The sequence below is a fragment of the Danio rerio genome, chromosome 9, assembly GCF_049306965.1.
Source record: "Danio rerio strain Tuebingen ecotype United States chromosome 9, GRCz12tu, whole genome shotgun sequence".
Lineage (NCBI taxonomy): Eukaryota > Metazoa > Chordata > Actinopteri > Cypriniformes > Danionidae > Danio > Danio rerio.
Window position 1 is genome coordinate 12,256,017 of NC_133184.1, and position 25,910 is coordinate 12,281,926.

At 38.0% G+C, this 25,910-nt stretch overlaps 1 protein-coding gene across 17 annotated transcripts in view; it reads right to left on the reverse strand.

Annotated features, from left to right (window-relative positions):
- Window positions 1-25,910, reverse strand: part of znf804a (zinc finger protein 804A) — a 265,574-nt gene that overhangs the window by 215,722 nt on the left and 23,942 nt on the right. For 4 of the 17 annotated variants that reach the window (XM_073912063.1, XM_073912066.1, XM_073912064.1 and 1 more), the window contains 2 exons: window positions 22,804-22,943; window positions 20,332-20,396 (listed from right to left, as the gene is read on the reverse strand). The exons of 3 other annotated variants lie outside the window; for them this stretch is intronic. In XM_073912063.1, the coding sequence (XP_073768164.1) occupies window positions 20,332-20,376 (45 nt within the window). In that variant the 5' untranslated portion in view covers window positions 20,377-20,396; window positions 22,804-22,943. Of the gene's footprint in view, window positions 1-17,656; window positions 17,785-20,331; window positions 20,397-22,803; window positions 22,944-25,910 lie in introns of all 17 variants that reach the window. 10 more of the 17 variants (XM_073912062.1, XM_073912067.1, XM_073912075.1 and 7 more) reach the window with 6 other exon arrangements.

Consider the following 25,910-nt stretch of genomic DNA (forward strand, 5'->3'; position numbering starts at 1 on the left):
AATATCTTAACTGTGAAGATGAACAATGAAGATGAACAATAGTCTTCTGGGTTTAGAAAAACATGAGTGTAAGTAAATGATGATGGATTTTTATTTTAAGGTGAACTAGGCCTTTAAAAGCATACCATCACCCCAGCTATAAAGATACAGTAAGTGTCCTCTGGGGACCAATGTCTTTTTTGCAGATATCCAGTGAGGTCTTGACTTCTTATCCAACCAACAAATGACGTTGTGTCACGATTTAAGAATAGCTGAGTGCATGTCACACTTCATAATCGTATCCACACTATTTTTATTTTAAAAGAGCTCCAACATTGGCAGGAATTTTAGTGTTGAGCGATTAAGTGTCCGTTCAAACTATGTATATTCTTTATTTTTAGTAAAAAATAAACTTTCCAGCTCAACACTGTTTAAATTGGGATGTCAGGGCCAAGGAATCCATTTATTGCCCTGAACATTTCCATTTAAAAATGACTTGTGTGATGAATGCAAGACTCACGGCGTGTGCAGATGGCCCCAACATGACAGACTACTCAAATGCACAGTGCATTTATCAGACTTTTTTTCTGGGAATATTCTCTCTCTCTCTGTCTCTCACTCGCTCTGGAGCACAGCTCAACCTTGCCCCTGAAGCTTTACGCCTTATGCCTTATGTTGTAACTCTGTCTTTAACCTCGTTCCCCAACTGCAGGCGACTGATAAGAGCAGATGAGACCCAGGCTCAGAGGAATTCCTGCCACACCACTGAACTCAAACTGCTGCCCAATGCAAAATGCAGCGTGAGCTTAGCACAGTCCCACCATCTGCTCCCATCCTGAGCCTTTCGTCAGGCCTCTGAAAACCCCTCGATTGCATGTGCTTTCCTGGAGAATATCTTGACTAATATCAAAATCCAGATGCTCAGGTGTGTCCTGGGGATTTTTTTTTTTTTTTGCCTCCCTATTAACTGGAAATTCAACCGTTTATTTTGCAGAGGTGCTACTTTCAGGGGTGAATTTGCCGGGAATGATTATCAGCTGCTGACAGAGTAGCTCACTTGTTTTAGAACCCAACTGACTGAAAGAACTATGCAAATCAGGTAACTGACAAAGCACTAAGTGCCAGCAGCCTATCGTAATTTGGCATACTTTTTTACATTACAGCACTGTTCCACTGCAGCGCAGACACTTTACAATGCAGAACGTGTGCTTGATGTGGTTATGCCTTATGGTTGACAGAAAATATACACAGACATATCTTTCAATTAAATTCTGTATTCTCTGGAAATTGGTTGGTGAATTGTTCAAATCAAAAGCAAATATACATGTGCAAGATATAATGTGATCAATTTACATAATAAAGAGGCCTGTTTGTGCTGAAAACTGGGTATGAATATGTATTCAGCACTAAACAGGGTATTTTTTAGGCAAAATGCTTAAAATGGGACAAATAATTTACCAGAACAATATATAAGTTTATTTGATTCAGTGGTCTTTAAAAAATACATTTAAGGCATTTAAAGCACATGCTCTGCATTGCATTTAAGGGTTTCAATTAATAATTCATTCATTTTCTTTCGGCTTAGTCCCTTTATTAGACTGGGGTTGCCACAGCAGAATGAACCGCCAACTTATCCAGCACATGTTTTATGCAGCGGAGGCCCTTCCAGCCGCAACCCATCACGAGGAAGCATCTACACATACTCACACACTTCAGTCAATTGTAGCATACCCAATTCACCTATACCACATCTTTGGACTTGTGGGGAAAACCGGAGCACCCGGAGGAAATCCACACAAACACAGCCAGAACATGGAAACTCCACAGAGAAGTGCCAACTGACCCAGCCGAGGCTCAAACTGGCGACCTTCTTGCTGTGGTGAATATATATATATATATATATATATATATATATATATATATATATATATATATATATATATATATATATATATATATATATATACATATATAAATATATATATACATATATATGTATATACATATATGTGTGTGTGTGTGTGTGTATGTATATATAAATATATATATATATATGTATATGTATATACATGTGTGTGTGTGTGTGTGTGTGTGTGTGTGTGTGTGTGTGTGTGTGTGTGTGTGTGTGTATGTATGTATATATAAATATATATATATATATATATATATATATATATATATATATATATATATAAATATATATATATATATATATATATATATATATATATATATATATATATATATATATATATATATATATATATATATATATATATATATATTAATTAGGGCTGTAACGATACACCAAACCCACGATTCGGTTCGTATCACGATTTTTGACGCTCGATTCGGTTCGTATCACGATTTTTTTTTTTTTTTTCGTGTGGGGTGGGAAAAAAAAGATTTTTAAACCTATTTATTAAATAACATTTGAAAAATCTTTATAAACTAAACCTCAAAGAACAATATTAACTATGCAAATTAACAATATAAATAGCCATATATAAAATAAATAAATAGCCAACGCTATATCACTTTTGTTTTCTTTGTAACAAAATACTGTTGAAAAACCAAACAGAACTAAACTCCATTGTGTAGATGGTTCAAGCATGTTAAAAATTCTTTTTCAATCAAGTTCTCTTACATTGAAAAAGTAAATTAAATGGCTACTACGGATGCTCATTTCATTAATTTTGCTAACCTACAACCGCCGCACATTAATCGGTTATTAACGGTTAACTGGTCAGAGTACTAGGCTATTAATTTTATTTTAAACAAATTGACGTGTCTATTTTGTGTTTGAAACATTAAATATTGCATTTTAAAATACTGATTTATTTTTATATGCTAGCATATTAATAACAGAACAGAACAACAGAGCATCTTCACGCACCTGCAGTGTTTAGCACAGAAGAGCAGAATAATCTAAATAAAATGAATAAAATAAATAGGACTGCCCTAAATTATTTTCCACTTAAATAATTCATTTATTTTACAAAACGAAAATACTGACTGATTCTTTTTAATAACCGGCATAGGCTGTTTTTTTCCAATCAAAAGGTTTTTCTATCCGTCAAATAAAAATCGCAGACTTCCTTAAGTTGCCCGCTCCACGGAAAATATGCCTTTATTACTATATAATACGCTGTTATTATTATAATCACAAAACCTTTTACATTTTTAATAAAAAATCATTATTTTAAAGATTATGTCTTGATATAGGCTATGATTTCCTCTCTCTCCCTCGCGGTTCAAGTGGGCGCTGCGTGATGAAAAGACAACAATGCGCTTATATGTTGACTTTTTGTAAACAGTTTTGTTGTTTAAATATGAGATTGCATTAATGTGCATACATGCATGCTTTATAAGCTGTTAAATAAAAAGTAAAGCCTATTTGTTGCGTTTATTACTCAGATCAAGGTCAACATCTGAGCTGGTTTAGCATCAACAGGTCTGTATTAAACAGCAATATTCTTCTTCCATTTTGCTTCTTTGGCAAATGTGTCTGTAGGCACAGGTTATACGTTATCATACCGCAAGTTATGCCTTGCAGTTGAACAAGGGGCCGAAAACAAGGCGCACCTCACTGCCTTTATGTTGACAAGGAAAAAAGAAGAGAAAAAGCGCGGTCCTCTTATGAAATGACTGAATCAGCTGGGTATCGATTGTGCAAAAGTGTTGCTGTCTGTGTTTTTACAATTGTAATATTTAATACTATCGTGATATTCAAGATTTGTACATTCATCCAGCTCTGGATAACTTAAAACAGCGATTAGACCTTCAGAGCGGCATTAATGCGTCCTGAAGTAAAGCAAAACAGCTATAAACTCCAGCAAGAGAGAGTGATTATATGCAGAGTCATACTTTATCTATAAATAAAGTATAACTATAGAAACTGTGTTCATCTTAACTGAAAGCTTCGTACTGTTTCCTGGCCTCACGCATCGCGCACCTGTCAGTCAGCACGTAACGTTAACTCCCAAAGGGTTAAACAGAAAGCGCACAGCATGGTTACAGAAAAGTTTCCTCTGCAGAGGAGTCGGGGCATCTGTTAAACGCCCATCCCTCTCAGCGCAGCCACATTAACAACAATGCTTTGACAGCATTGGCAATATGTCTGCCGTTGTCTGTTGTCAAGCGGGGTTACGTTGGTTTTGTTTTTGATATTCCTGACACATTCAGACGGTCCCTTACTAAGAGCTCCGTGCGAGCTCTCTCGGTTAAACGCATATTGCGAGGGCTTAAACGGAGCAGTGCTCGTAATGTCAAGCGAAAAAAAAAGTGTTTCCTCATGTTCTTCTTCAACTAGCTCAACTTTTGCAGGCACGCGTGATGTTATTGGAAAGGTAGTCACGGGGTGTTGTGATTCTCCCTTATCACACCGCGACACAGGATCGTAGATCTGAGTATCGCGATTTCGATTTCAAATCGTGTATCGTTACATCCCTAATATATATATATATATATATATATATATATATATATATATATATATATATATATATATATATATATATACATATATACACACACACACACACACACACTAAGTGTTTTGAAAAAAATAGTAAAATATTATGTACTGTCTTTAAGGCTAAGTTAAAATAAATCAGTTATTAAAAATGAGCTATTAAAACTATTATGATTAGAAATGTGTTAAAAAACCTTCTCTGTTAAATAGAAATTGGGGAAAATGTAGATAACTTATTTCTAATTACTGATTTATTTTATCTTTGCCATGATGACTGCATATAATATTTAACTAAATATTTTTCAAGACACTTCGATACAGCTTAAAGTTACATTTAAAGGTTTAACTAGGTTAATTAGGTTAACTAGGCAGGTTTGGTTAATAAGGCAAGTTATTGTATAAAAGTGGTTTGTTCTGTAGACTACTGAAAAAATAGCTTAAAGGGGCTATTAATTGTGTACCTAAAAAGATTTAAAAATTTTTGAAACTGCTTTTATTCTAGCTGAAATAAAACAAATAAGACTTTCTCCAGAAGACAAAAGATTATCAGACATACTGTGAAATTTTCCTTGCTGTTAAACATCAATTGGGAAATATTTAAAAAATGAAAAAATAAATTCAAATTCAATTCACAAAACATTTAATTAAATAAATTTGTTCAAACTATGTGGCAGCCTTAGTTTAGTTATTTGTCATTCAGTAAGAAGATATACTGTGGCACAAAAAAAAGTGCTGCAACTATTCTGGCTCCTCATTGTTTTCCTCCTCCATACTGTGTAGTGGATGTAGATCATTAAAATAGTGCACCAGTGGGCATTAGAAGCTGATATGAGGTGTGCATTGTGTGCGAGTGCTGTTAGCAGCGGTGAAGCTTTATCAGAGAAATGAGCAGATGTGAGGGCTGTCTATGTATTGATCTGCTCCTCTAAAAAGAGGTTTGTTGCTGGCTCCTGAAATCTTTCCGTAATAAGAGTGGAGCAGAAGACAATGAGAGCTTGGAGGGAGACGTGAGCTAAAAGCACTTGATTATAAATAAATAAATGAATAAAATGATTAATAAAATAATTTGTTTTAAAAGGATTTTTTAAAAGATACACTATGTACCTTTTCTGTTCTGTAGTCATATCTTTAAACATAGAATCGGGTACTCAAAATATTCTAATTTTGTGGAAATAGCATATAGATGACAAACTTAGTTCTTAATGAGCATGCAGGAAATATTGACCACATTGACCACCTTTTAAAACAACAAATCTCTGTTTATAAATATAGAAACTTTATACAAAGTAGCATATGCAAAAGTGGAAAAAGTATGTAATAAATCCTGAACCAGTCAACATTGGTGTTTTTTATCTGAATGTCTAGATATTTTCAGGTTTCTTCTTTCTTACTAAACAAGTGTCAAATTCAGAAAAAGGTTTAGTATTGAGGCCATATTAACACCTAAAGCTGTCTTTGCAGTCCAAATGAAAACCATTACAACTTAACGGTTTATCTCTCTTTCTTTTTTGGACTGTCTTAGCTGTGTTTTTCCCACCGAGGATCATAGCTGACAAATTGTCAACTTCTGTAACCGGTAATGTATTTTGTTATGTCTTATTTGCACTGAAAGCTTCAGTTAAGTTCAGTAAAAATATACATCATCATCTCAAAACGACATCATATGACTTAAATGCATTAAGCAGTATTTGAGTCCCAAAACACACTTGCAGCCAATCAGCATTAAGGGTATGTCTAGTAACTTCCATACTCTCACAGCATTATTTTTAGTATCTAGATTTTGTTAAAACACCTTCCCAAGTTCCCAACAATATGCAGTATATTATTAGTGAACACAAATATGCTGTCCACACTTCTATCTATAGAGTTTGGATAAGAGTCAGGTAGTCAGATTGAGATATTGTATTAGCAGAGTATATGCCACAGATGTAAAGGCATTCCTCAATTACAGCCAGTACACTCAAATGTCATTTGTTGTCTATTTAAGCTACTTATTTAAATTAAGCTGAAACAACATGATTTTTGAAATTTTGGGGGGGAAAACATAATAGTTTTATGTTCAACTCACTTGAATTTGTAGAAACTAATAAGTTAACTTAATTCCTTCATGTTTCCCCAAGACAAATCCTTGAAAATTGTGTGGAACCCAGCATTTTTTAGTGTAGAGGAGTTAGTTTGTAGGTCAACGACTAACTCCTCCAATAAACATCTGCAGCAAAGAGTTAATATTGACCGGATTAGACGTTCTTTCAGTCATTCAGTGAACAGCAGACAGCAGTGGCTCAACTTTAGAGACAACCCGTAATGGTGGATGACATCTGCTACGATGTCAGGAATAAAAGCCTCCTCTCAAATAAGCCATTACAACAAAAGTAAACAATAAAATCGACAAAAAAATGAAGCTAAATCAAGCCAAAATGTATTTCTGCAGCACGTTTAAAAGGAACAGCGTTTGTGTCAAATTGTTTTACAAGAAAATTAAAATACATAAAATCAATAAAAGTAGCATGCACCATATGAGAACAGAAAAAAAAGGATAGAGAAATATGTAAAACTGATCTTAAACCCTAATCAAAAGCTAGCAAAATCTAATTAATTAAGATGGTCTGGTAACAACAACAGTATGTGGCTATTAAATCGACTCAGTGATGTGATGTCCTAAATCTTTCAAAGAAAAATCACACTTTAATAGACAACGTTTCAGGGAAGTTATTTAATTTTTTTTTATTACACATTAATACATGAAAATTCTAAATTGTCGTCACATTTACATCTTCACATTTTTTAAGTCATGTCCCTAAGAGGTATTTTTAACCAAATAAAGCATGTAAAAAGGTTAAACTGCTTGTGAATTACTACAATGAAAGCAGTCTTTGTCATGTCAAGCTGACATTTGAAGTTTTAACAAGACGGTTGAATGAAATTAAGGGGAGAGAAAGAAAGAAAGCTTTTGTCTCTACGCTCTCTGAAAAACTAAGAGTGATGAGAGAATGGCGAGCAGAAGAGCGGTGGCGAAGAGGGCTCATGTACTGCATGCAAGCGGTACATTTACAGTGTGTGTCTGCCTGAAGGCACAGGCCTCCCCGCTGCCCAGCACAGCTTGTAGATCAATTAAACAGTGCTCTGCTCCCATTCATCAGCACACTAGAGTGACAGTAGTGAGCTCTTCTCTTTCTCTCTGCTGGATTCTCAGGGCAGAGAGCAGCCCCATCGCTCTGCAAACACTGCTTAATCCTGCTTACACATCTGCATGATGCCAGGCCTCCTGCGTACTGCTGGTTTCACCACAGGCCAAAACATTTGCATCAAATAAAACACATATGCAGCCATTTAGGACTGCGACTAGTTACCATGACACAGCAAACTGATCAAAAGGGACATGAAATGCATTTATAAAATGTTTTAAATATGTACATTCCAAATAAATGCAGATTTTCTTCTTGCAATTTTAATTTACAGTGTCTAATATTATTGTTTGACTATGTTGGATCTGGATATGAAGTCAGAGTTAAGGGTCTAAACACAGTTTATTTACATCTTAGTCAGACAGCCAATTGTCAAAAGGAACAAACGGTATTATGTGGGTACTCCAAAAGCATAGTTGTGGTCACAGGCAGTGGTTGATGCAGGCAGCAAACAGTAAAAACAAAGTGTCAGGAAACATGGTAAGGCTAGGCAAGGGTATGCTTTGTAATGTTACAAACAAACAAGACTCAGCAAAGTACGTGTATGAGCTGTTTATATGGTCCATCTGATAAATCCACCATGAGCTTCCAGCTGTGTGTGTGTAATCAGGAACTGGTGTGTCTGTGGTGCATGATGGTAGTTGTAGTTCGTTAAACTGGCAAATGTGTGGGTCTCCAGTGATCTGCACAGGCTAGCTCGCTAGTAATCATGACATGATCAAATATATTAATATAAATTTTATAAAAGGATGCCTCCGTAATGAGAATAACAAACAATGTATATGCGCAATTTGCATATTATTGTTCACACTTCATTTCAAGGTATAATTCTCACTGTTAACTATGACATTTGCCTCAATAAACTCGCAATTTGCTGATTTTTATTAATTAAGGTAGAAGATATGTTTAGGTATCAAGGAGAATAAGGAATTTAGACTAAGTTCATGCAGAATGTACTTTACAAGTACTAATAAACAGCCAGTGTCTTAATAACGGGCAGATAATAAGCAACTAGTTAATAGTGGAAATTGGCACTTAAACCATCCCTGCTGAAAAAAACAGCTTAAACCAACCTAGGCTTGACCAGCCTTGTTTTAGAGGGGTTTCGGCCATTTGCATTCAATATGTCTGTTTAAGCTGGTTTAGGCTAGGCTGGTCAAGCTGGTTTTAGCTGGTCATCTCCCAGCCTAACTGTCACCGACTCGGTCCCAGTCATTCCCCTCACTGGCCAGCAGAGGCCGCCATCTCTGGACTTCTAGCATTACATCATCCACTTACGCTGATTGTGCACACACCTGATCTGAATCTAGTTAATGACCCACGTACCTCTTATAAGCCGCACTCAAACACTCAGACAGTGCGAAGTCTTGTTTAGCCCCGGCCAGCATTACTGAGGGTTATTCCCTGCCTGATCTCTTGTGTACAACTCCAGCCTGTTTCTGACTCTGCTTCGCCTTCTGCCTGCCTACGACCCAAGCCTGATACACGGACTCTGATACTCGCTGCCTGCCCACGACCCAAGCCTGATATACGGACTCTGATACTCGCTGCCTGCACTCGACCCAAGCCTAATACACGGACTCTGATTCTTGCAGCCTGCCTTTGACCCATCTACATCACCTGCTTCAGCTGGGTTTTTCTTCGTCAAAAAGAAGGACGGTAGTTTACGCCCCTGCATCGACTACAGAGGATTGAACGAAATAACCGTAAAGTACCGTTACCCCTTACCACTAGTTCCAGCAGCCCTTGAACAGCTCCGCCCAGCCCAATACTTCACTAAATTGGATCTCTGCAGTGCTTACAACCTTGTTCGTATCCGCCACGGAGATGAGTGGAAAACCTGTTCTCTACCATTAATGGCCACTACGAATACCTTGTTATGCCCTTCGGCCTAGCTAACAGTCCTTCCGTGTTCCAGGCATTCATCAATGAGATATTTCGAGACATGCTCAACCAGTGGGTCATCGTGTACATCGACGACATCCTAATTTACTCCAACTCCTTACCGGAACACATTCAGCATGTCAGAGCAGTGCTAAAACGCCTCGTCCAGAACCAATTGTATGCCAAGATCTCTAAATGTGAGTTCCATCAGACCTGCATCTCATTTCTGGGCTACATTATCAGTCCCGAGGGAGTCGCAATGGACCAACAGAAGGTCGACTCCGTCACCCAATGGCCTCAACCCGAAACCATCCGGCAGTTACAACGTTTCCTGGGATTCGCCAACTTCTACAGACGGTTCATCAGGAACTTCAGTTCAGTAGCTGCTCCTCTCACAGCCATGGTTAAGACCAACAATGCCCGCCTGAAGTGGAACTCGGACGCCATTAAAGCGTTTAACCAGCTCAAAGCCCGTTTCTCAAGTGCACCCATTCTGTGTCATCCGAACCCTACTCAACCTTTCATTGTTCATAGCACCCATTCAATGGGACATCGAGCATGAGATCACGCAGGCTTCTGATCAAAACCCCACTCCGCAGGCATGTCCCGAGAACAAGATCTATGTGCCCCCTGTGTTCCGTGAAAGACTGATTGCAGAAGTACACAATCATCCCAGTTCCGGTCATCCAGGCAGCACTGCAACAGTTCAATTGATCAAATCACGCTATTGGTGGTCATCCATTAATAAAGACGTGATCAACTTCCTCAATAAATGTTCCCCCTGTCAAATGGCTAAACATTCCCGTCACCGTCCAGCTGGTCTGCTTCAACCCTTAGAGGTTCCCCGTCGTCCATGGTCACACATAGCCATCGACTTTATCACGGATTTACCCCAGTCACAGGGGAACACCACCATCCTCACGGTCGTGGACCGTTTCTCTAAGGCCTGTCGACTCATCGCCATACCCAAATTACCCACAGCCCTAGAAACAGCAGAGCTCCTATGCGAGTATGTATTCCGCTATTATGGTCTTCCTGAAGACATTGTTTCAGACCGAGGTCCTCAGTTCACATCCCGACTATGGTCCGCCTTCTTCAAGAATCTTCAAGTGAATATCAGTTTGACTTCGGGCTACCACCCTCAGTCTAACGGACAAACAGAACGCCTAAACCAGGAGATCGGTCGCTTTCTACGCACCTACTGCCATTCTAACCAAGCAGATTGGAATAAGTTTCTCATGTGGGCTGAGTATGCGCAGAACTCCCTGAGAAAGGCATCTACAGGTCTGACTCCGTTCCAATGCGTACTTGGTTTCCAACCTCCTCTATTTCCCTGGTCAGGTGAGACCACAGAACTCCCAGCAGTCGACACCTGGTTCAAAAAATGCGAGGAGGTATGGAACGCAGCTCACACCTATTTATCACACGCCATCCAAAGGTTCAAGGAGCAAGCCGACCGTCACCGTCGTCCTGGTCCCACGTATTACCCAGGACAATGGGTGTGGCTATCCACTCGAGACCTACGATTGAAACTACCCTGCAAGAAGCTCAGTCCCAGGTACGTGGGTCCATTCCAAATAGAAAGACAAATATCACCTGTTTCCTTTCGACTGACACTCCCTAACCATTATCGCATTTCTCCCACTTTCCATGTTTCCCTGCTCAAGCCTGCTGTTGGTCCAGCTGAGGCGGATAGGGAGGTGGCAGCCGGTGAACAGGGTCCCCCGCCTCTCATGATCGACGGAGAGGAAGCCTATCAGATCCACGAGATCCTGAGATCCAGACGCCGGGGTGGTCAACTACAATACCTAATCGACTGTGAGGGGTTTGGCCCGGAGGAAAGATCATGGATCAACCGTAAGGACATTCTTGACTCAACTCTGTTGGATGAGTTCCACTTGCAGCATCCAGATATGCCGGCCCCTCGCCCCCATGGAAGACCCCGGCGTCGAGACTCTTCTCACTTCAGCCTTTCGTTGGGGGGGGCTCTGTCACCGACTCGGTCCCAGTCATTCCCCTCGCTGGCCAGCAGAGGCCGCCATCTCCGGATTTCTAGCATTACATCATCCACTTACGCTGATTGTGCACACACCTGATCTGAATCTAGTTAATGACCCACGTACCTCTTATAAGCCGCACTCAAACACTCAGTCAGTGCGAAGTCTTGTTTAGCCCCGGCCAGCATTACTGAGCGTTATTCCCTGCCTGATCTCTTGTGTACAACTCCAGCCTGTTTCTGACTCTGCTTCGCCTTCTGCCTGCCCACGACCCAAGCCTGATACACGGACTCTGATACTCGCTGCCTGCCCACGACCCAAGCCTGATATACGGACTCTGATACTCGCTGCCTGCCCTTGACCCAAGCCTGATACACGGACTCTGATTCTTGCAGCCTGCCTTTGACCCATGCCTGGTAAATCACTCTGTGTCTGTTTGCCGCCAGCCTTGAAACCTTTCAGACTACTGTTGATGTGTGTTTGCACCTTGGTGCATATTGTGTGTTTGAGTGAGAGCTTGATTAATAAATACTGCATAATGGATCCCTCCGTGTCAGTCTCCTCGTTACACTAACCAGCTAGGACCAAGCTGAAAATCGCTGAGAACCAGCCTAAAAATGGCCAAAACCCCTCTAAAACTAGGCTGGTCGACTAGCTAAAACCAGCCAACCAGACTAGGCTGGTTTAATCTGTTTTTTTAAGCAGGGAAAGCAGGCTATTTTTTTTTAAATGATTAATCATAATTAAACCTCTATTGCACAGTGCCAATGAGTAACATGCTATTCTCTTTAGATGTGTTACATAAAAGAAAAGAACACAATATTAAAGTGAAATAGTTTCTCGTGATTTGCTGTAAAATGTATATATTTCATAACAACTCTGAGATATTTAGTATTATAATAAATATGTATATGTAGCATGTCTGGCATTCAGCTGGTGGTGCTGCAGTTTAAATATTTAAATGATAGATATAGGAGAAGGTTAGAGTTTCGTTGCTGTTCACAGTTGAGTCGCTCTCGTAAAGACATTTCAGCAACTCATTGTTACCCTAGCAACCCTGAACAACAAACGGTCCCACCCATATTCTCAACTCAGGCTAATTCAAATAAGTAAAACATTAGATGTAACAATAAGTATAAAATCACCAAATGAAGTGAACTACTCATTCACGTGTCACAAATATGACAATGGTAATGTATTTGGTGTTTGTGGTATAGAACTGCTTTGCTGCTGCTGCTTTGATTATTATGGCAGAGTCAGTACAGGGACTTGTTAATGCCAGTATATTCACAGACATGCTGTCTCAGAATATAACACACTGCTACTGCAAACATAACCCCCGTAGCAGATCTAAACACAGAACAAGTTTATTGGCTGACATAAAACCAATCTCCTGTAAGAGCAGATTAGGTGACCCACAGTATCAGACTGTGCATGTATAGAGTTTCATGATTTTCAAAAAACTTTGTATTTGTCTTATTCTATAAAAGGTCTGATAATCATATTGTTCTCATTTAAAGTTGTATTATTTAGTTCAGAAAATACAATTGGTCAAAATAACAATGGCTGTTTCTCAATATCAAGTACGCAAAGTTCAGACTCGCCAATATGAGGTGTCAAAATGAAGTGTTTCTTTGCTGCACTGCGATGCCGTTGCGGACAATTCGGTATCGGTTCAGTAATAATTATAACCGGTTATTATGTACTGATGTCATTTATCTCTTATGCGCTCTGTCGCCGTAGCTTACTATAGCGAGGGAGACGAGCGCAAAAAAGTACAATGCTTCTTAACTACTTAAAAACGCAGAAACTGTGCACAATTTCACTGCATGTGTGTTTGCTAGGCAGTCTTTCACTAACACAGCAGAAACCTCTTTTCTGTTGAGCGAGTGACCAATCAAAGGGGTGATTCAGACTCAGAAATCGAGCAGGATTTTAATTTAAATTTGTTTATTTGCTATAAATCCTCATGTTGTTTAAATGTACAGTTTAAATATCTGACTGTTTGGATCAAAGCAGTGGTTACCAACCTTTTTCTAACTGCCAGGGGGGGGGTGTGTGTGGGGCGGGGGGGGGGGGGGGGGGGTGGGGGGTGGTGGGTTGAAATAATAATAATAATAAACATGAATCCACTGTATACTCATATGGAACTTTATTAGCACATTGCTCCAACATTACAATGCTTTTATAAAATTAGGAAGTAATAACTTTATTAACACATTGCTACAACAATATAACATATAATAATATCAAAAACTGTCCGTAACGTTAACTCAATGGAGCCCTGAGCTTGTTATTTTGCAAGGAGATGGTGCCATCTGGGGGTAATGGCAGAAAGAAGATTGCCGAAAAGAGCGTGTGCATGTCTAGAACGTGCTGACGTGAGACGTCTGCTTTAGCCAATCAGAACAGTCAGACGCATTCACATCCGCGTGGTTTATGAGAATAAAAGCCTTTGACTATTTTTCCAGACACATTTAGCTGCTAGAAATTAGGCAGATAATGTTTATATGGTCATCTTAATGCCAACCGTGTAAATAATTAATCGATAAGATGCTTATGATAAGCCATTGTTTGTTTACCTTCAAGCTTTGCGTGTGCCCGTGAAACAGCCCGTGAGCGCCAGCACACACACACATATGTACATCTCGGCATGGGAAAGTGTTTTTCTATATGTTTTCATCGAAGTTATTCACAATAGTAATCCATCCACAGAGTTTGTGATGTAGTCAAATGTTTACAAAAACAAGCACAGCCGTTTAGAGGTCATTTCTGGTTAATGATGCCAGAATTACCAGTGTTTTGGAATCGATGTGTGAATTCTCTTTTCCGAAAAAATTCCGTAACGTCCTCGCCTATGTGAACAGCTTTTTTTTTATTTACCAGTAAAGTCATTCCGGAAATTTTCCATATATTAACCGGTATCACTGTGTGAAAGGGGCTATTGACACCCCCAGTGTGTTTTGCTTATGTCCAGTCTACTCCTTTGCCTTGTTTTGGTGGCTGTCACTGCAGAAAACCCCGCTTCACACAAGTAGGTAGTTGGAAATGGCAACAGGGTTTTCAACGCTGTGTTAGCGATCTCTGGGTATTCTGCCATGACTTTAATCCACCGGCAGAGTTGTTGTCTCGAACACTGTTTTAAGGTGTTTTTTAATGTCTTCTTGCACAGACATGCTGGATTCAGCTGGTTTGTTGACAAATGGGTCATGTATCCATTCCTTGGCCGTTTATGGGTCCTTTGAGGTTGGAAAGTAGCGGCCCAGGGGTTGGGGACCACTGGATTAAAGGACAAAATTTTATTACAAATAAATATAAATATATTTTTTTACATTTAAATACAGGAAATGATGGGCTGGCGACGCAGTGGCGCATTAGGTAGTGCTGTCACCTCACAGTAAGAAGGTCGCTGGGACGTTGGTTCGAGCCTCGGCTGAGTCAGTTGGCATTTCTGTGTGGAGTTTGCATGTTCTTCCTGCGTTTGCGTGAGTTTCCGGGTGCTTCGGTTTCCCCACAGTCCAGTCAAGATATGCGGTACAGGTGAATTGGGTATGCTAAATTGTCCGTAGTGTATGAGTGTGTGGGTGAATGAGTGCGTGTGTATGCTTCCCAGAGATGGGTTGCAGCTGGAAGGGCATCCGCTGCGTTAAAACGTGTTGGATCAGTTGGCGGTTCATTCTGCTGTGGTGACCCCAGATTAAAAAAGAGACTAAGACTAAAAGAAAATTAAAATCTAAAATTGTGTATGGAAAGCATCGTCAATGCACTGTGATCCACCGAGATGTAGAATTGAACCAAATTGATGGCATGATAATCAAAACTGAACCGAACCATGAGACCAGTGTAGGTTCACACCTCTACTTGCCAAGCTTAGACTTGGAAGATTGAACTCCCGAGGAATCGAGGACACGAGTCAGGTACTTGTTGAAATGGAAGAGCAGTGTACTTTATAACGTCACTTACATTACCATGGATTCTGCGAACCTGCGACCCAGCGACCTTCTTGCTGTGAGGCGAAAGCACTACCTATTGCGCCACTGCATCACCGGCCTTATAATTAATATTATATAATGATTATAAATCTATATTTTTGATTAAAGAAAATGTAAACATAAATTACTATTAATGTGAAGTAAATTTTTTTACTATACACAGACTTGTGTCTTTGATTATCAAATTTAATAAACGGTACATTATACATGTATAAAGTACAACACAGTAACATAATTAAAGACAATTCTAAAACATAACAAAATAAAAACCGCCAAAATAATATACCTGAGAACAAATAATAGATTTAAATTACCAAAAACTGTCCGTTTTTAACTGCAATGGACAGATGCAATCCAGCGGTACATCTGTGATGGACTGACCGATTAAAGTTGCTCTTGGCAGGGGAGGTGACGACGATGCTCCCGCAGACAGGCTAAAATTGGCTGAGGCACATAGTCAAAGACGCACTATCTTTGTAAATAAATTGCCAATTCAAGTTTAAAACAGCTACATTCTGCCTGAAAACTCCAAATACTTTATTTTGTAACACAATAGTAATTTTTTTAAAACAAAATATTAGCTGCAATGCATTGTGGAATACCTGCATTTTGAAAGTTTGCACAAGTCACGTATCGATGCGTGGCAGGCACTTCTTTCCAGGGGTTTCAGTACAGCGTAACCGCTACTACGTCATCGAGTGGGTGTGGCCAATCTGTGAATTTGCATAGGTCACAGATTATGCACAGATTGTTAAAACAGCCTTTTGTTTAAGATACCTGTAGGCGATCGCAGAAGTTTCGTGCCCAATACCTTTTATATGCAGTACTTTAAAATAGCTGTTCTGATACCTCTCAGATTACATTAATACTGTTATAACTTAAAATACCCGTCCTGATGCCAGGTGTTTCGTGTCTGATAGTTATTCTATTATATACAGTAACATCAGATACCTGTCCTGATCCCAGGTGTTTCGTGTATTAACACTTAAATAATAGTTAACATCAGACACCAGTCCTGATCCCAGGTGTTCTGTGTATGATTACTAATCGAAAAATAGAAAATAAATATTTGTTCTGTTAATTAACTTTTCAGAAAAAAAAAATTTGAAAAATGAACCATGGTTTATTACAGAAAAATGTGGTATTTATTTGTTTAAACAGGACTGATTACCATATTTTAAACAACAAAAACATGGGTAATCTAATGTACCACAACCATCATTATTATTTTGTGGTTCACCATGGAAGTACAAAAGCCCTGAGACTTTATTGTTGTACAACCATGTTGAATTTTCAGAAAAACAGAGCAAAACAGAGTAAAACAAATAGCTACAAATGAAGTTTTTTACTTCTTGTGGTCGGCTGTTTTTGCTAATTAAATCATTAAAATAGAACATTATAAAAAACAAAACATAACCCGTATGATTGTTTTTTCCTTTGTTATCTACCACAGTAGGTTTTTTATCCACCAGAGCTAATGATCCTATATTTGAAATGACCACGGAAAAAAAAAAAAAAAAACCTGTACTGCGCATGATCTGTGACCTCTTAGATTGTTGTTTTTTTATTTTTAGGGGGCGTTACCTAATCACAGACCGAGCCTTCATGTAATGAAACCCCTGGAATTTAGAGCATGTGATCGATGCGTCCTCAACAAAAGGGATAGAGCAAGTACACATCCGAGAATTTTATCCGTACTTGGCAAGATGTGAACAGTATTTCTGCCATGGTTGATGTTTCGCGAGAACACAAAAACGCAAGTACAGACAAGAACGCATATTGAGAAACAGCCAGTGTTTTCATTTGTTGTGATTGACAATCAGGATTATTTTAAAAACTAATTTAGTATAAACAACATGGAAAACTATTTTTTTTGCTGTTGTTATTTATGCAAATATGCTTTAAATAATGTTTTTGTAAAGTATAGAATTTGACAAATCACATTTTTTTTGGAAAATTGTAATCTCCCTTGGAATATATATTCAACTGGTCTGAATAGTTTGTGCGGAATAATGTTTACTGATTATACTCACATGAGGATCCTTCATTCAGACTTCAGTGCTTCACAGTCTGAAGCATTTAGATTATTCTAAGAAAGCCTGTTCTACAAATCTGGATAGATTTAAGTGTTCAGAAACAGCTGACCTGACAGGAAAAGATGAAATATTGCGCTTTCAGCTTTGTTTGAGCCAGATACTCCTGGGAGGAAAGATCTCCATCCAGCTTGCTCCCAATTACATCTTCAAACTCATGCCAGTGAAAGAATGAACGCTCTGAAGCAAACAATGTGAGGGGGGAAAAAAGGGAAGAAAAGAAATAGATTAGGCTAATTCTGACTTGATGCACCAGAAGTGTTTGAAATGGACCGGAGGTAAGGGGCAAAAAAGGCAAGTGCTTGACATGCCAGGCAAATGTCACAGCGTTTTTAACCCGGGGAATGGAAAGTGTGCGAAAGACCAGCGAGAGACCACCGCCACAGATGGTATCCAGCGGCCTGCGAAATGTCAATGGGTTTTAACCTCGTTTGACAAAAGCGGAGCATATCCTCCCAGAGTATGATCCTTCAGTAAATGTCAGGGAGGCATTTCAGCATTTCTCGCCGTCTCTAGAGGCATAGCATACAATACACAGCAACAACACGGCCAGCGCCAACCACTGTAAATAGATTTAGTTGTGTAGTCATAGCATGCAAAGGAAGCCTGCAAAAATGCATTTAAGCTTTAGGTACAGGCTTAAGGTCGGAGAAGGGTGCATTTCTGCAATATCTTATTGCATGTGGAATAAATGAGTGTTTGATGGACTGTGATAATAGAGTCTATAAATAACTACTCCCATCTGTTCATCTATCAGCCTGCCTCATGGCAACATGTATTAGACAGCCCTTTGCTCCAAGAATCTAAATGTTGTGCTCTTTAACTTGAGGAAAATATGTGTATCATTACTATTTGCATTCGTTTAGCATGATAAACCATATGCTCAAAGCAGTCTTGTAAGGGCAGATGAATTATCAAATGCAGATAATGTGTCAGCAAATCACAAAATTTAGTTTTAACAATGGAATTTACATTATAGGAGGAATGTCACATAATTTGGAATATATATAAGATGAGATATGCAACGTTGAGTTGGGATTAAAGTTGACCTGAAACTCCATGTAAAAAAACACATGAGATTTGTGAAGATACTGCAGAATTCAACTATAATAGAGTTAAAGTTTATCATCTGCGTGTGTTTTAAAGGGCCATGAAACCCCCCACTTTCGGTTCAAGTCTACCTTGATATTTTTTCAAAAAATGCATCATAATGGGCGTGGAGCTCTGCGATCGGAGGCAGGAGTGGGCGTGGCCAGCAGAGCAAGGGAGAATGAGAGGAGCGGACAACTGTTGTCAGTTGGCTCACAAAATAAGACACAAACCGTGAGGAGACCCATGAGTTTACAAAGTTAAAATGCAAAGAAATAAACAATATTTAATGCCCGGGTACATTTGTTATTCGTAATTTCATACACACAAAACCACAATTTTTATAATTATAAAGAAAATAAAGATAATCGAGTTCATATAAACACTATAAATGAGGACTTCTCCCTCAATCCCCGGGTCTGAATGCAGACTCAGTGCAGCACGTCTCTTTTCCTGTCTATTTCTACCATTAGCCCTGCTGGTAATCTGAAGGATTTAGGCCAGGGCTGCCCAAACTCGGTCCTGTAGGGCCGGTGTCCTGCAAATTTTAGTTCCAATCCCAATGAAATACACCTGAACCAGCTAATCAAGCTCTTTCTGAGTATGCAAACAATGCAGGACACCAGCCCTCCAGGACCAAATTTGGGCAGCCCTGATTTAGGCGAACACAGCAGCACGGCGATGTGTCTAAAGGTCTAAATGTGTACGAACTGAAGTGATAAAAGATAAAGTCATTTTAAATTATTTTAAACCCGAAAGATGAAATTAGCTGACAAAAGCACAAAATGATCTAGTTTTCCCCACAATTAAAGCTAGCAGGTGCTAACATTGTGTTAAGTGATGCTCAACACACAAATCTGTTAAAATCTCAAAAAAAAAAAAAGTACTCAAAGGGTTCTTGAACCTTTAAGGCTTGTGACTGTGAAGAGACTTAAACGCATTTAAAAATGCATAAAGAATTTTATTGACGATTAATTTGGTTGATGAATGTTGATGTAATAAATGCAATGCAGCGGTAATTTACACTTGATGACTCAAGTTCTGTACCCGAATACTGTTAGACTCTCCCCAGAAAACCATAAAAGCACTACTTATGTCACTTTAATATTTGCTCCATTGTGTTTACATATGACTGTAGTTTGTTTATCATATGTTTATAATAAATTGCATTAAATATATTTATATTTTACTCCCCTACAAAATAATTCCAAATTAAATGACTTTCCAAATAGAGCTATTTAAATTATCTGTTTAAATTACATTTCTATTGCAATATGTAATGACAGAAAAAAAAAATACTGCAATATCAATTTTTTTCAATATATTCAGATCGTGACTTTGATTTGTGTTTGGGAATGTTTTAAAAGAAAGTCTGAATATGAAGTCAATGTTTGGCATTGCACATTTCTGTTTGCATATCCACTAAAGGGCACTGGCTGCATTTTTGCAAATCTGAAATACATTAGTAGGATGCATTTTGTTGTATGTTTCAGATACACGCCATTCTTGTACACGTTCATGAGAAGGAGAAGCCTGTTAGATCACCGAGCCAACCAATGAGCCCTTAAACACTAAAACACTTTATAGTGTTTTTAAAATCAAACATAGGAGAAAAGTGCACTGACATCATAGCTTTACCTTGATTTTACATTGCTTTATGTCTCTTGTAGAACCATGTTTCATCAGACTCCTGCCCACATGCTCTGCATCAAAAGTACAACAATGTACAAAATGAGCAACAGAGCAAACTGACCACAGCAGAAAAGCTATCCATATGGAGATAGATGAGATGAATTTGATTACCAATCACAGGTATCGTTAAATTATTTATTTATTTATTTATTTATTTATTTATTTATTTATTTATTTATTTATTTTGGTGCTGTGCAAAGAACTGCGTGAAAAAGTAGAAACAAAATAATAATATGGCTTTGATAATAATAATAATAATAATAATAATAATAATAATAATAATAATTTTAACTGAAAAAAAGGCTTGCCCTTGAGGAAATGAAACTATTGTACATTTTGTCAATTTAGTGGCTAATTTGTGCAAATTGTACGATTTTAAAAAGGAGGCGTGACACTCAACGCCACTCCTTAACTCAACAGTATGGGAGATGTGCAAATTGTATTAAATTGTATAAATGAGATGTACGAATTACTGTGAGATTGTGAGCTTTTACAGGGTCTTGGAAATTGAACCCATGACCTTTCTGTTGCTAGTAGTTGTTTGAGTTTACTTACACAAGAAATCAGCAAAAATTCGCACATAAAGCAGCCTTAATCATCTTGAAGTTCAAATAGTCTTGCAAAAGCACCAGAAATGTGAAGGTCATGGGTTTAATACCCAGGAAATGCATGAACTAATTTCTTTTCACGTATATTTGAAACGATATGCGAGACGCCAATGGATTAAAGCATGAATGTGTATTATTTGAACATTTTAAATATTTTATTTCTTTCAGTTTATACCAGAAGCTCACATAGTCACTGCTGGATTGCAAAAAAAAAAAAACTGAGAAAATGACACAAATTGAGAAGCAATTGGTCAAAGGATGTCATGACCTGTGGTAATGGATCAGCATGTCAGACATATCAGACTACCTCTCGCTATCAGCAGATGTTAAATGCCTCTGCTGCAAATGTCTTTCTCCTTGTGTAAGGACATCAGTCTGTCTGAGGCTGAGCTGCAGTGTGGCTCTCGTATACTTTTAACATCTTCAGGAAAAGAAAAAAAAGACGAGCCAAGGATCTTTTACATTCTCTGTCTCGCCCTTTGTTGGTTATGTCAAAGCCTTGTTGTTTGGGGTGTAATAGCTGAATCTAGGCGGGTATCAGTTAACAGACAGACACACACACAGAGATGCATACACACACAAGGCCAGGGATGTTGCGGCCAATGCTGAGATGGCATTGTATTTCAGAGAACGCTGTAAACAGCACTTTTCAGAACAGCCAAGAACAGCAACACTGACCTCAGACAATACGGCACAGCCAGAAAGAAAAACTGCTTCACTTCTCTACTTAAATGTTAATGCATTTGGCAGACGCTTTCATCTAAAGTGACTGCATTAAAGGTATACATTTCATTAGTTCATATATTCTCTGGGAATTTAACCCATGACCTTGTTGTTGTTAGCGACATGCTAGGCTAGTACTGTTTACTTATATTGCTAGGAAGGTATATTTAGCAAATATGCAAAGGAGGAGCAACCTTAAAAGTCTTGCATGGCTCTAGCGATCCCAAGGTCATCAGTTCAATATCCAGGGAATGCATAAAGTGATGTGTATACTTGCGTATGTGTATAATGTTAATGTGATGTGTAAAAAAAAACGTGTAATTAAAATGTAATAAAGCTAGAGTTTGACATATCAGTATTCAAACATTCTATATCGAGAGTTTCATCTGAGAGCAGTTGTAAACTTGGCATATGCAAGGTTTTTTTTTAAAGAAATCTGTGCTTTTAAACCAAATGAAGACAGCAAAAGTCAATGATTCATTTTAATCATTAAGTTTAAATGTTTTCTCTTCCAAAATAGTATATATGTTTCCTAAAATGGAGTAGATTTTTTTTTAAAATAGGGGGTAAGTTATTGTTTTTTTTTCTCCCGACATTTAAAAAGTACTTATTTTAGAGCAGTAATCACAGTACCGTGATATTTTTACCCAAGGTCATCAATACTGTCAGAAACTTATACCGGTCCATGCCTAGTTTCTGCTAGAGTTTCAGGCATTGATGTTATTAGTTACAGTTAAAAAGTAAGCCATAGATCACTGCTGAGTGACACAGCAGTTGCCGAATCTCAGAATGATCCTCTTTGGTTACATTTTCTGCAATCGTTTGCATAGCTTGTCAGTGAACTCTGGCTCTAAAAGGGAACTGCAGGAGATTTAAAGCTGAATATGGAGCCAGCTTTACTGCCAAAATGCGCATGAATATTGAATTTGATTAATTTACCTGCTATAATTTCCATTTTAACACCTAAAATAATATTACTTTACTATTTAAATGTGTAATATTTAACCACCAAATGAAACTTACAGCTTTTTTTTAAATAATTTGAAATGTAAAGTAAGATTAGAGGATATGAAAATGGAAATGTAACCTGAATGATGGGTGGATGGGTCAAGTTATGATTCATAGTTGTGCCGTTAGCACCAGCTCACCCAAAAAAGCCTTCCGCATTGAAATGTGCAAAAGATGCTGAGAAAAAAAGTCTTCAGCAGGTCTTGAAATTCAGAAAACCTGCCGACACAGAAACGAACAAAAAAAAAGACATGTAAATAAAAAATAAGAAAAGGCTGTTTCTCTTAACAGTTTTGAGCAACTGTGGAAGCCAACAAAAATGTTGTTTTCCTGTATACTTCCCCTTTTGTAAATTGGTCAGACAAACAGCCAGTCCCACACCTAAACTTAGATAACTAGTTGACCATGTTCTGATACCACACTTTTAATAAAAGTCTTTGGCTAATCTACAACTTCCTTTTAAAAAGAAGTGTCTTGAGGACTAAATTCCTATGTAAGAATGCATGTGAAAGGCATGTGAGACGCAAGACTGAAAGAGTAATGGCTGAAAATTCAGATTTGACAAATATAATAATGCAAAAACAAAACAAACGTGATCTCTTACTATAATGTTTTGATGATTTGACTAAAAATAAAAGCTCTGTGAAGCATAAAAACTTAATTATAAAAGTATCGATTTTTTATTGCATTACAGTGGTCCGTCGCCATATTACAGTTCGGCTTTCGAGGTCTTGCAATTTTGCAGATTTTTTTTTGTGCAGTTTGACATGCTTTTTTACAGTGCATTGTGTTCTGCGTTCTGATTGGCTGTAGACCATTGTCAGTTAAGTTCCGCCATGCCGTGTCTTCTGTACAGAATGTGTTTAGCTTGCAAAATTTACATAAATCTTTGATTGCTAGCCATGTGACTCTGAAGTGCTGTACTGTATGCTTGCAAGATTTCTCCCCAACAGACCCCACAATGTTGACGAAACATTCTGCACCCTCAAAAGCACCCATGGTAGCACCCAAAAAGCAGAAGACGCTAACCAAATCACACAAAAAGTTGGACTTCTGGAATGGCTAAAGAAAGGTAGAAGTAATGCAAGTATTCAAGCAAGAGAAAATTCTTTGAAAACGTTAATACCCATCTAGGAAAAAGAGTCTAGTGAGGGGTTTTACAGCCTTAAAACATCTACAGTATAATAATAATTGTAAAAAATAAAGCTGACTATTTTTAGAACAAAACTCCCACGATTAATGAGGGACCAAGGTATTTCACATTACAAATCAAGCCCATATAAACACAACAATGAAAACTGTATGGAAGCTATGATTTACAGTAAATGAATAGTTCACCAAAATCTTTACACTTTACTCAATTTTACTCTTCCTTTACTTGTTTAAACCTGCTGGGAAGAATGCTGTGAATTTGTAACCATTGATTTCCATAGTATTTGTTTTTCTACTATGGAAGTCGATGGGTTTTCATCTTACTTCAAAATTTCTTATTTTGATCTTATGTATATTTCAAAGGTGTGGCCCATTGAAATATCATATTTTAAACTTTAGTTGATGAGTAATGTACCTGTGTGAACATAAACAACAATCGCTTAATGTAATACGCTTAAAGTTCAATGTAAAGGAAGACATTGGCTTTTACAGATTTAGCTTAGCAAAGCCTACAGCGAACGAAGTGTGGGGACTACAAAAAAATACATCCAGGCTAGTGATATCACACGGGCTTCCAGTTACATGCATTCACCAAGCAGACACCTCGCGCAGCAACAGGGTGTAGCTAGAAGCACTGCAATGTTATAGCAGAGAAAGCTAAAATGCTGTCTAAACGCTGCTACTTCCACAGAGCTTCTTCTGTTTCTGTATTTGGGCTTCCAAAGGACATGACACAAAGACAGAGGTGCTTGCAGTTTAATTTGAATTATGTTCAAGAGAATTATAAAAATATATATAGCTAGCATTTGACAAAGGAGAACTTCCAGAATCTCCCCCAGTTCAGTGCTGGGTTCGGCTAAAAACTCCTCCAACCGACGAAGCTATGGATTGTGAGCCGCAACTAATAAGTGTTTTATTTGTTAAAATTAATCAATTACATGCACAAGTTTAGCACTAATGGTATATTTTAGTGAGGATGTATATGAGGATGTAAACAATGGCAAATGCTGTTTGGTACTGCTATCAATTTAGCTACAAGTTCTTATTTATCAGTCAAATCGCTGTAAACACCCACTATCTTCACAGCGCTGCAGTGTCTCTCTATGCAACCGCTTTCAGTCTCCCACTATGCGCCCGTTTTTTTTTGCGTTCTACATCTCAAATAACAAACTCGCAAAAAAAAATGTGTACGTTTAATATTACTTACACATGCTTATTCTAAACATATGTGAAAGACACTTATCAGATAATATTTTAGAGAGCAAGCCTGAGGTTCAACTGTGTCCTCTTCGTTTTCTATCTGATTTAGGCAAACTGAAACAAAAGTGACAAAGTTTACACAGCGCAAAAGCATACACCTGTAGTGGCATGATATAGTGACATGGAGCCAATCCAGCAATTACAGAACATTATTTTAGCTGACCAATCAGAGCCTCTTTCAGAGGAACTAGGATATATGACAGTCGTTTTCATCTTAGCGGAGTAGCTGTATATAATCAAAGTTAGGTATATAAAAAAATAACATGATTTTCTATAAGTGCAGCATGAGCACACATTGATTTATATCTTTTAAACACAAACAAGCCTTAAAAATACACTCTGGACTAGCCCTTTAAAGGTTTGAAACCACTTGAGGGTGAGTAAATGGTTCATTTTGGGCGAACTACCACTGTAAAGCACTGGCATTTATTGATAAAGCTATTAACTGCCGGAAAATACAGGTATACATGGCCAAACATAAATTCCCTTCATTCTATGTGGTGGTGCTGAACTTATAAAACCCATTAGGCACTGATTACACTAATGTTTTACTCTTCAGTTCATTGTATCACTAAAAAAAATCTTTTTTTGTGTGTCTTTGGAATAAAAAAAAGTCAGAAATATGAAAATGCCAGCAAATCCATTTAAAATAGGTTAATCAAAATGCACATCCCGTTATAATTATGAGTAGGAACTTTCTAGGAGACGAGCAAAAGCAAAGGTGCAGTCCAGAACTGAAATGAACCCAAGAACAAACACAAGCTCAAAGTAGTT